Here is a 12,814-nt window from a genome sequence, read left to right as displayed (position 1 = left end):
AGAATGACAGGTGGCTGCTCAGCTTGTGGGGTTAAGAAACAAACAAACAAACAACACCAACATCTACACCAAAAAAAAAAAAAAAAAAAAACCAACAACAAAAAAAACACCAGCATCTGTCATTGTAAGTATTAAATGTAGTTCAACTGGGGAGAAACAAGAGTAATCAGAATTTGCACCCATTTGCCTGTGCAGAAAGACTGAGGGATCACGTAGCCCAGAAAAAGCTGAGGAGAACCAAGAGAATTCCTTTTTACACACACACAAAAAACAAACAAACAAACAAACAAACAAAAAAAACTTTTATAAGCAGAAACTTTATGTTTCATGGAAATTACGAGTGGAGTCCCCATTCCCGGAGGTATTTTAGAGATGTGTGGACGTGGTACTAAGGGATGGTTTAGTGCTGGGACTTGGTAGGTCAGCCTGACAGTTGGACTTGATGATCTTTTCTGACCTAGATGATTCTGTGATTCTATGATCCTATGATTCCATAAACAGGAAGGGAATAAACTTTCTTCCATGTTCACCACAGACAGAAGGAGACAGATAGGTCGGATAGGGACCGCGCTTAAGGTCTGCCCTTGCCTAGACTTAACACAACAGCTCCCATAGCAAAAGGAGTGGAGGCAAGGTGTTTTTTTTTTCCTCCAGTGTACCCAGGAATTGAGAAAGCATCATGCAGGGTGAGTGGGGCCTGGACTTGGGACCCTTCAAGAAGGAATAGCAGAGGCTAGGGTGGGGATGCTCCCATGCATGACACGAGTTTCCAGAATTGGAGACTTAGGGTAACATTAAGAGAAGCTTTCTGAAATGAAAGAGAATTATATTCTGGAACAATTTGCCTAGGGAGGTGAAGTACTGGAAGGTATTAAGAACAAAATTAGATGGGCCTCATTCGCAAATGGGTTAGGTGTAGTGGACTTTATCAGGGAGCCCAAGAACAATTCAGGTAACTTGCTAAGATCCTTTCCAAGCCTACTTTCTGTTATTTTTTATAGATTTGAACAGGGTTAAGGTAAGCATATTCTTCTGGAGAAGTGATATCTGTATAAGAGATGCCAACTTCCATCCTATTTCTCACAGTGCTCCGCACTACTCACATCAGCAGGTTTTGTGTCATATGGGCTTGCTGAAAGACCAAGTATTTTAGAGAAAAGTAGCAATTCATAGTAAAAATAATGCTAGTTATGTGTTAATGAGAACAATCACATGGAAATATTAATGTACTATGGCTAAACACAAGCTACTTTATGGCTCTGTACATTTTTAGACGTTGCAAATGCAGAAGTTCATTAATCTATACTGAGACTTGTTCTAAGATTTTTAATGACATTGTTATGCTAACCAACTGATTGACTCAGTGGTGTATATGGTCTTAACATCCTTAGCAGCAAAGACAGGTTGAATGGTAGAGAGGTTTCTTGTGGGTAAAAACATTCCTTTAAGAAAAATGGATTTGAGTATTTCTTTAGAATTTTAAATAAGATATTAATGTCACTTTTTCAACCCCACGCTGAAAAATCAGATTGCCTTAATTACCTGAAGGTGTGGAGAACAACACTGCATTTCAGACACAAGGCTACTCTGAATCAAATTAATTCAAAAATCTCCATTTTTTAGAATAGCTTTTAGTACTAAGTAATGATGTGACATAAATTTTAATCTGTCCTCTTAGCAATAACCTGCTCATTACATGGATATGGCACAGTTTGTGAGTAATGCAGCACCTCCAAAATGTCAGAGCAGGACATATGATTAGCATTTTCTCACATATTTATGTGTATTTACATACATATGCATGAACTAAACCTGCGCTACAAAACTGGAAGCTATGCATGGAAATACCTGGATCCAGTTTATTTAATTTTTCTTTATATGGATCAGTTATTAACATCACTTACCCTCTTCAGCTGTCTCTGGGGACTCACCTGAGGAGAGGATGGGAATTTCCCATAAGGATTAGAAAAGCTAGTAGGAATGAGGCACATGGATTCTCTTCATTCCTCCCTATGCTCTTGCCTGAGACCTATATAGCTCATAACACTTGCATCCAATTCTGGTAAAAAGGATATAAAGGCCATTTAGCTTAATGATTACTCTTAGGGAGTCAAAAGAAATAGAATAGTGTTGGGGAAACACATTCCTATACTTTGCAATCCAGATAAATATCAGTGGACTACCTTTTTTTTGATTTAAGTAGAAGAATGTGCTCCATCATTGTTTGCAAGTGCAAGAGACTGGTGGACAAAAAGGACTGCAGCAGAATAAGTGTGATGATGGCTGCAAGAGTACAACAAAAACATGGTGCAACTAAGCCTGTGAACCACTTGCTTTTGTGGTTGAGAGGATGGAAAAAATAAACCCCATCCTTTCAGGTGGCTGAAAATAGCTGTGTGAATATTTACCCAGGGAGTTCTACCACCTTTTAGAGTGCTATAGTGAGGCTCACTATGAAATAAATAGATGACAAGCCTGCTTTTCAGGGAAAGCTCTCTGATTATTTCTTGTCAAGGCAAGCTAAAGTGGTCTGTTTATTGTAATGCTTAGTTACTACTACACACCTATTTTAGGTGTGGTCAACACCAAAACATTACTTACTGATTTCTTTGTACAACTCCTCATCAATATTCTTGAATTGGCATAGAACAGCTGAAATTAATAGAGAGGTACCATCTGATACTCTTCTGGGAGAAATCCATTCCTGAAATGAAATGAACTTACATTCCAGAAATTAAACCTGCAGAAATGTTAGCTGCCTCCTGCAAGCTCTTCACAAAGGAATAAAGTAAACAGCTGCATGGGAAAGCCATAAAACTGGGAAATATATCAACTACGCACAAACTTCTCACACTGCAGAACTGAGCACTGCACGCTGATAGCACACGAATGCTGATAAATTTATCATTATGGAGATCTATTGGGCACTGCTCATTGCAAAGCAGGATGCAAGCTCTATTGAACTTTCAAATTTATATGCTTCCAGGTGGATTGTAAATTCACATTACTTTTTCCATATGCCTGTGTGGCATCTCCATCATGCATTCTTGCCTTAGTAAGAACTTTGAACTCATACATGTCAATGGACAACAGTGGCAGCAGTTAGAGGCCTTCAGAAACTGTAAGCCAGGCCATAAAAATGATATATGCTCAGCTTCACCATCATATTATTTAAAAGATAATCATAAAAATATGGTTATTTCTTCTACTTTACTTTAAGGTTTTGAGACTTTATGGCAGTCTTCCTTCATGTTTTCAAGTTTTTCTACACAAGTTTGTGGTGTATAAAATAAATGTGGGTATAAGAAAAGAGAGAGGCAGTGCTTCATCCACCTTTCAGTGGTGTCTGGTATAGTATATTCCCATGACACAGCAGTTTCAAAGCACCCAAGAAACATCAGAGTCTTGTCTGGCCTTGGCTATGACCTGCTTACAAATAATAAAAGGTGAGATTCTTGCTTAAGCACATGATTTAGCCATCTAAAGCATCACAAAGGAACAGTACTAGAAGTGTCTGAACTGAAAATGCACTGCGTGAAGCTAAAACTCATTACCGTGAACTAGTAAGCCTCAAAATAATAATGAATATTACAATCAAAAGACAGTTTATGAGTGAATTACAAAGCTCTGATGCTATAATAGGAAATCTTACTGAGTATAAATAAATTCTTATAAACTTTACTTTTAGTCTTATATTTTCCCAGAGGAAGGTTTTGAAAACACAGCTAAATTTTTTATCTGCATCTTGGATCAGTTCAAAACCGAGCTTTTCACCAATAACTATTTTTACTGCTTCTTTTATCCCCTAAATAGAAAGCTTTATTGACAAAATCCCCATTTCAGTTGTATAAAAAAGAACAGTCCAGTTCTTAGCACTCTTCTGTTAAAATAAATATGTTTTATAAACTGAATTAGGCTAAGTATAACATCTAGGAAGAAAAACTGCACTTGAATGAGTGCAGCTGTAAGTAAACTTGCACTGAGGTTAGACAAAGTGAAGAGAAAGCACAAATAAAAATGGGTTTGGTTAGATTATGTTAATGAGAAGCACTGACTGAATGACTTTTCATTGTTGTGGCTGGATTCCTTATGTATGAAGGTATTTGAATATAAGCATTTTATGTTGGTATTTGTGTACTTAACTGGTTGAGCAGCATTTGAACACAAGCATCTGAGGAATTAAGGGGCAAGTTCTGATTCATACTTACAAGACTGACACCACAAAAGTTTGATGGCACTGTCAGTAAAGTGGATAAAATAGATTCAGGAAGGGGGGCTTTCATGCTCTGCAGAAATCTTCAAAAGATACAAATGGGTACTCTACATTTAAGTGCATTAGATGTAAAGAAAAAACAAACAAACAAACAAACAAAAAAAAAAAACAAACAAGAATGAATGAGAGATCAGCACCAAAACCTCTCAAATAATGCCAGCTGAGAGTGCATTTAGGATGGAAACACACAACACCAAATAAAGAGATGTGCTAAAAGTAGCTGCAAAAGGTAAGAGGGTTTGTGCTAAGCTGCTAGATATGCAGATAGATATTGTCAATTCATTTTATCAGTGCTGTCAATTCCAAGTTGAGAACAGTCTGTTTTAAGCCTGATCTGATAGAAAACAAAATTTAAATTGTTCTTGTTTTTATCTTTTTCCCAAAATGAGGAAAAAAGGGAGAAAAGATGAGGCCTAAAAACAAAACACAAGACATTTGTAGCCTTACTAGAGGTCCTTGGCATGCAGCTCTAGGGAAGATATTTTAAATGGATGTTTTAAGTGGTGGAAGAAAGCAAATAGCACTCCTAAATTCTCTAAAGGCAATTAAAGATCTACAGGCCAGCCGGCCTCACCTTTGTCGCTGGGAAGGTGACTGAGCAAATAATCTTGGAAGCTATTTTGAAATATATTCAAAATAAGAAAGTGATTGGGAGTGGCTGGCATGGCTCTGTGTATGGGGAATCATGCCTGATCAGCCTGAGAGCCTTCTATGACCAAATGACTGGCCTGGTGGATGAGGGGGGAGCAGTGGACATGATTCATCCTGACTTTAGCCAAGCTTTCAGCACTGCCTCCCATAGGATCCTCACAGACAAACTGAGGAAGTCCAGGCTAGAGAAAAGGGGAACTGAAGTGGACTAAAAACTGGCTGAACTGTTAGGCCCAGAGGGTTGTGAAGGTCACCTGGAGTCCAGGCAATAGCAGTGTACCCAGAGAGTGATATTTGGACCAACACTGCTCAACATCATTAATGACCTGGGTGCTGAGATGATTCTCTGTACCAGGGAAGGACAAGAAGCCACAGGCACAGTGTGAATCACAGGAAAATAATTACATTTTAACATAAGAAAAAAAAAATTACTGTGAGAGTGGTCAAACTACCACACATTGCCCGGAGAGGTTGTGGAGTCCCCATCCTTGGAGATATTAAAAACCTGACTGGACACAGTCCTGGGAAGCCTGCTGTAGGGTGACCCTGCTCTGTGGGGGTTGTATGAGGTGATCTCAGGAGGTTCCTGCCAAACACAACAGTTCTGTGATTCTCTTCTGAAACATGAAGTAAAATAAGGGAGATCATCCCTCCAAAGAAGTGCAGGCAGCTAGTGGAGCAAACATAACATTTTATATAAAGAAGAGTTGTGTAACTGTATGTATGATAACATGCTGATCCTGGCCTTAATGCAGCAGTAATCGATGACCAAGACAACATACAGCTGAGCTTGGCCACTAAATTTAAAAATGTTTAGGACATGATGGTTTTGAAGTTTAGGGAGTTCATGTTCCAGTCGGTGCTTTGCATGCCTTCAGTGGCAAGTTTTTCATAGTGCTACTTTATTTTTATTTCCCACTAGAATGACAACAAACTGTTGTGAAAGGCACCTGCAAATCTGAGTGCACGTTGTACTTCCCTTAGTGAAAAAGTACTTTAGAGTAACCAGGTCCATACATTTACAGAACTATAGGGTTATCACTACTTTCAATGACACACGGGGAACACAAGTACTGACACATTACTGGTGGTGGTGTTACCCATAAAAGCGGGCCTCAGCAATTCCTCGTCTAAGGAAATGTGATCAGAGATGTTTGATAGATTGATTTCCATACTTCTCCCTGACTGCCTTTCTGCATTTCACTGGTTTCAGAAGATTTTCATTAGATTAGAAACCCGAGCTATCTTTATATGACTGCTACACTTAGCATCCAAACATCCAAAGAAGCCTGTGTCAGTACGGCTCTCCTGTGCTACACCGCATTCCTCTGGTGGATACAGAAGCAGAACCCAGACTCCTAATACTTAATACTGCCATCTAGCTAATAGCTGCCCACAGCAGGAGCAATTTCACCTGAAAGCCAATTCACTCAGGAGATAACTGTCTGCTTTAAAGATCCTGTCCTAAATCTGCAGGATTGGGTGCTTCAAAATGTTGGTAATGGCCTAGAGCCTTTCACCACCTGCAGCCTGTTCCAGCTGAACAGGGGACAAAGGCTATCCTCAAGCAGCGAGCACTGAGCACACCTTCTGGGTTTGCCAACTTTCCATCCAGGGCTTTTAAAACTTGCCACTGCCAGTCAGGAGAGGCTGAGAGCTGCGTGGGTAGAGCCTCATTTGCCATCATTTTCAGGCAGCATACAGGGCACTGCCTTTCTGGGAGTCAGTCGTCCCGCTGGCCTTTATCCCCCTGTCCTGGGCTGTGGTGCTCATGTCCCGGTACCGGTACCGGCACTGCCGTGTGTGTGGCTTTGCAGGGACCAGAGGAGGGCTCCTTGATCCTCCTGAAACTAACGTGCCTTCCCTCCCCAGGGCCGCTGCCCAGTGCACCGCAACCAGACTCCACACATTTCACTTTCACGCACCGAAACCTTTTTTATGTTAGTTGAGGAAGCGAAGCTAGCAGGCTGCCACCCGCTTCTGGCAGCCTGAACTGTGAAGACGAACCCCTCTGGATCCGTCCAAAACACGGATCTGTGAGGGATGCGAGCTGCCTGCTGGCAGCGGGGGCATCCTTGGCGAGAGAGCGACGCTTCGGCTCACTCCTCGTCTCAGAAAAAATAAATAATAAATAAATAAATGTTCTCAGTGTTTTCTGTTTATCTGTTTATTTATTTATTATTGTATTTATTTATTTATTTATTTCTTACTGGAGGCATCTGCGATGCCTGCCGTCCTGCCCGCTCTACCTGTCAGAGGATGCCGGCGAGCTGTGGTGGGGCGGGGGGCTGCAGGCACCCCCGGGACGTTTTGGGGCGGCCCCGGGGTGCGGGGTGCGGGAGGGAGGCCGAGGGGAGCCGGGCCGAGCCCGGCAGGTGCGGGCGGGCGGTCTCTGGAGCCCAGCCCCGTCCCCGCCTCCGCCGGGAGCGGCTCGGAGCAATTCCCAAGGCAACCCAGGCTCGACCCCCTTCCCAAACCCCGCCTCCCCCGGCCCGCCCCTCGCTCGGCTCCCGGGAGGAAGCCGTCGGGGTGGAAACTCGACGTGTCCGGGAAGGCGCCGGCCGCTCAGCCCCTCGGCCGCGATGCTGGACCCTTCGTCCAGCGAGGAGGAGTCCGATGAGCTGCAGGAAGAGGAGCGGCGGCGGGACGGGCCGGGGGCGCCGGCCGGGGGCTCGCTGCCGCCGCCGCGGGAGGTGCGGGGCAGGGAAGGGGGCGCGGGGCGGGCGGCGACCCCCGGTCCCAGCCCCAGCCCCTCGGTGCTGAGCGAGGGCCGGGAGGAGCAGGAGCGGCTGCAGCGGGAGGAGCGGGAGAAGCGGCTCCGGCTGCAGCTCTACGTCTTCATCGCCCGCTGCATCGCGCACCCCTTCAACGCCAAGCAGCCCACCGACATGGCCCGCCGGCAGCAGAAGGTGAGCCCCCCCCGACGGGCAGCCCCCCTGCCCGCCCGGACGCACGGGCGAGACCCCCGGCATCTCCCCTTCGGCCCCCCGGAGGCGAGGGGCTGGAGGAGGGGGGCGGCGGGCACCGCATCCCCTTGGGGACCCTCCCGGGAGTTCCCGGAGCTGCCCCAAAACCGGGCGCTGGGGGCGCGGCGGGGGGCTGCGAGGCTGTCGGAGGGGTCCCGGGGCAGGCAGAGGGGTCCCGGAGCAGCCGGAGCGCCCGGAGGTGCCCCCGAGCCCCGCTGCGGAGCGGAGAAGTGGAGGAGGCTGCCTTCATCCTCGGGGCAGCCTCACCAAAATCACTTCGTCCCCTCGAGCATCAGGGACGTGAGGGTCAGCAGGGAGGCAGCAGGCGGCCGGGCTGCCTGCGGAGGTGCTCGTTTGTTTCTGCTCCGTGACTTCTGAGCGACTGCTCAGGTAGAATACCTAAAGTTTTGCAGCAGGGCACCGTGCTTCCAGACAACTCCTGTAAACGCTCAGTTCTTGAAGTGTTTGGTCTGAGCTACTTGGAGCTGTTTTACTTTCTGTTCGGTTCCGTAAAACAACAACAAAATGCCCACAGCACTTTCCAGCAGAGTGTTGATATGGCACAGAAGGAATTCAGTTCAGTGTAGCTTTTTATGATCCTGCTACTTGCATGTCTCTAAAGCTTTGTACGAACCAATACAAAATGGTTTGGGGTGCCAGAGTTATGCCTGCTCTAGGCTATTTCTGCTTAGTGAATTCTTTGACAAGTGAACATGGTGATAATAATATGATTACTGCCAGAAGAACATTTTGGTTTTGTTAAGTTTTTAGGTGCTTAAACAGTGAGATCCATGTAAAGACTTTTTGTAAGCAGGAATCCAAAGAAAACCCCATAGAATTAGGGTTTTGCCCAGCCCAGTGAGGGTTCCTCCACTCTTAAAGAGTCATCACAGTGAAGATATCTTAAGGGACATCTGCCGATCATCCAGTCTGCCCTGCTCAAACCTGGGGTGACAGCAGTAGTTCAGGCCAGCTGTGGCTTTGTCCACCTGAGTCTCAAAAACCTCCAGAGATGAGTTCCCACAGCCCACCTCTGTGACCTGCTCCATTGCCCTCCGGGTGGTGAATTTTTTCCATATCAGCCTCAAAGTTGCAACTTGTCGACATCAACAGCAGAAGATACTGAGTGTTTAGAAGTTCTCACTGATCTCAGTCCCTAAATATAGGAACAACATTTTAAAAATAATGACAGTATTATTTTTATTAATAAGATGTATGAAAGGAGACTGCTGATGTGCAGCCAATACAGAAATGTAGCACTTGTGGATATAGCATATGAGCAGGGAACAGACTGACAGAATTGACTTGATAGTTAAAATTAAATGGTATTCTTGTTAATTACTGTTTTTAAGTGAATTCTGCCTTTTGGCTTAACTACTGTATGTGGAAAGAGATTTTTGTTGTGTGTAGGAATTTAGCTGCAGGACCAGAGTGATTTGTCTCTTGCTGGTCACAAACTAATGCTCTTAAATAAGGCGTAACACACAAAAAATTCTCTCTAGGAGTTGCAGTTCTCTCTAGAAATAATGAAATATACATAAACATCTTTCCTCTTACTTGATGATTTGACGTAATGTCTGGTGAAGTGCTGAGAATGGTGTAGCAGAACCAGTTCTCAGAGTTCAGACAGGCTGAGGGGAGCTGAGAGCCAGGTGGAGAAGCTGCTTTGTGCTGTAATGTTTGCAGTCTGTGCTGCACGGGGGTCCCGTGTGCACGCTTTTGGGTGTCCCCTAGCTGGACCTGTGCTCAGGTAAAGCACTGCCATATTTCCTGAAGGAATTTTCTCCCTGGTGTGCACCGTTCCTTCATCTCTTGCTCTTTCCTTTCACGACTGCAGTCTGTTAGCAGCTGGCCCTCCATTGTGAGGTCCCCAACCAGTGTTATTCAACAAGAGCCATTCACTGCCGCCTGTCCTGCTTGGCACCAGCAGGTAAGTGATCCAGGGCCAGAACCTGCAGTGCTCCGTGGGTCCAGCTCCCAGCCCAGCCTGGCTCTGGTGGTGCACTCTTCGTGCTTGTGCACCAGCAGTTTTTCCGATCACCTAAGAATAGTATCCACCCTGCTCGAGAGCAGAAGTAATCTGTGCTTTCTGCCAGTTCATTTGGCGTATTGCTGAGCAAATATTGCAGAATGCAGTTTACTTCTGTTTTAATGTGGTACGTATTATCCAGTAAGGGAGTGAGATGGGATTCACATATCAAACATCCTCAGTTGCATTGTAATATCAGTAAGGAAATGGTTTACAATACGGCTGGATTCTTATGTGCTTTCTTCAGTATCAGATTGCAATCTACCATACAGTATCTCGAAACCATCATACTTAATGGACTGAGTTATACTAATTAAAGTAAAGAATTTTAGATGCAGACAGCTTTGCTCCTCTGTTGCCTTTTCTCATCCTTCTTTCTTCCCACTATGTAAAATTCGCTCAGCTCTATTGTCATATATAAGGTTAATTAAAAAAAAAAAAGACCAAACTTTAAGAGAACTGTGACAATTTACCAACATCCGTCAACTCTGCCAGCTTGTTTTGAATGTCAAATTCAACGCAATTTAGCCTAAACTGTGCTGAAACAATACTTCTATGTCTGCCTGCATTCCTTCTGTAATCTGTAAGATACGTGACAGAAACGTTCAGAGTTAGTGGGTGACCTACTATTTCCTCCTGTCTTTGGCTACTGGTGGATTTGGGGTGAAGGAAGTAGAATAAGCATGGCATGATTTTTTCAGGGTGGCATAACAGATCCTGACAGTGTTGGAGTTAATTCTGTAAAGTGTTAATCCTACTCCTAATAACATATCTTCAGTAGGTATTTATGGACATTTGACCATGCATTTTCCAAGTTTTTAGAGAAATATTACTGCGTCAATGCATTACATGTCATGTCATTAGCAAATAAGACTTGCTTATCTTGGTTTGAAAGAGTCTTTATCACGTTTTTCTAGTTTCCACTTTTTCTAGTGAATCTTCTGGAATAAATGTTAGCATCTTTCCTTTTTTACCTCTCTGCTCCTGTTCCTTCTTAGTCCAGCAAAAAAGAAGCCATAGTTAACTAACATCATTCTTTTTCCTTCTCCATTTGCACGCCACCCAAACCGAATCTCAAAGCAGTCCACAGGCTGACTTTGTCCTCAGAAAGTTCATGGGATTTAGGTGATAGAGTGAATTGCAATCTCTGTGCAGCTGTCTTCCGTCAAGACAAAATGGTGTACGTGAACATAACACTGAAACAGGGACTAGATAACAGCCCTGGTAACTGTAGTTGTATAGTCAGTTGTATACCTTTACGTGCATACTCATTTTTATTTAAGGAGTGTAGGATAAAGGCAAGTTCTGTATCTGGGAGATGAATCAAAGCTCCTGAGGAAGGAAGGGGCAACGAAATGCTACAGTTAAGTACCATCACCAACAAAAAGGTATTCATCCAGTGTTTTTCTTCCTCAACATCTTAAAATTTACTCCAGTAAAGCAGTCACACGGCAGAAATCCAAGACTGGGAGGGGAGTAATGCTCCTACGCTAAAGGAGATTTCCTAATGCATTAAAGGCTTAGTACATCAAAGCTGATAATTCAAGTCTTGCTTTCATAGGTGATAAGTAGGAGAAGTAATTGAGCCGTCTGTTTAGAAATCGTAACTAAAAGAGATTTACTTCATGAATACACACTGACCTGTTGTCCTTCCATTTCCTCCATCTACCTGCTTCCCTGTGAGCATGTGAAAAACATCAAGTTATAGTTAATAGTCAAAAGTAGGAGTGGTAATATTCAATCCTTTATTTTTGTCTGAGCTTAATGAATTTGTTCTTTCCTGTTTCTTGTGCTTTGCCTCTAAAGAAGAGGTTCATGAATGACTTCATCAAGAATATGTTGGTTACAGGGTCAGACTTTATTCTCTGTATCACAGTTCTGTTCTCAATGTCTTTATTTCTCCTGCCCCAAGCCTCACTTATTCCTGTTTTTGAGCTGGTCTTGTGTCACTTATTGATTGGCTGAGCACGTTTTGGGAGGGAAACTCATCTCATGGTTTCAGAGCCTCCTTCATGAGATGCTTTTTTTAACTTCTAGTATGAAGGAGAATACATCCAAAGCCATTCTTGTTGGAAATTCCAGATGTGTTTCAGAGGAAGAGCTTAACAAGAAAACTTGTCTATTTGGTCAAAATTCTGAAGAACTTTCTAGGAAGACATCTTCTATTCCTCTCTTCAATATTTCGTTTACAAATCTTATTTTTTATTTATTTTTTTTTTTTATTTTGAGAAGGAATTCAGAAAGTCATTTTAAATCAAGTTTATTTACCTTCCTGCTCCCTTCACAAACACCTTGTCGTGATTCGTTAAGCCATGGGTACTTTGTTTTCAATCAAGTTAGTATATTTTGTTAGGCCCTGTCAAAGCCCATTAAGATGCTGGCTTGTACAGCTCCATACTTATTAAGGCAAGACTACTGGCAATGAGATCTTTTCACCCCAGTGAGAACTCACTCTTTGGGAAAGAAGAAATTCACATCTGCAGGAGGAAGGTTGCTCACCATGGGCAACTGAGTCAACCGTGGCTGAAGAAACACTGAAGGGTGTCGAATGAGGCAGAGCTTTCTGGTTACCAGCACCAGTTCAGAAATGACAACCCTTCTGAGTTTTGATTTAATCTTACACTGTGCTGCTGCCCAGCCAGCTCAGCACTGATTAGTGGCTTGGCTGAAACCTGGGCAGTGTGCTGGGAGAACTAGTCTTTGGTAAATAACTGTGTAATGAAGTGGGTATGCAGGGACAGTCTACAAACTTCATTCTACTATGCTGAAAAATTAATCAGTCTCTTCCTTCGCTTGCTTGTTTTGTTTTCTCTGCCTATTTTAGCCCATATTTGCCTTTGATATTTGACTTTTTTTGATCATTTGAGGGGACAACTTATTTTTTTTTTTTCTGAA

General features: G+C 43.5%; 1 protein-coding gene across 1 annotated transcript in view; it reads left to right on the top strand.

Annotated features, from left to right (window-relative positions):
• The first annotated feature begins 7,421 nt into the window (after nucleotides 1–7,421).
• CADPS2 (calcium dependent secretion activator 2) overlaps nucleotides 7,422–12,814 on the top strand; it is a 310,672-nt gene continuing 305,279 nt past the window's right edge. Inside the window, 1 exon segment of the mRNA XM_068669603.1 lies at nucleotides 7,422–7,833. Coding sequence (XP_068525704.1) covers nucleotides 7,507–7,833 — 327 coding nt within the window. The 5' untranslated portion in view covers nucleotides 7,422–7,506.

The sequence above is a fragment of the Anas acuta genome, chromosome 1 (assembly GCF_963932015.1).
Source record: "Anas acuta chromosome 1, bAnaAcu1.1, whole genome shotgun sequence".
Classification (NCBI taxonomy): Eukaryota; Metazoa; Chordata; class Aves; order Anseriformes; family Anatidae; genus Anas; species Anas acuta.
This window is presented reverse-complemented; position numbering and strand designations above follow the sequence as displayed.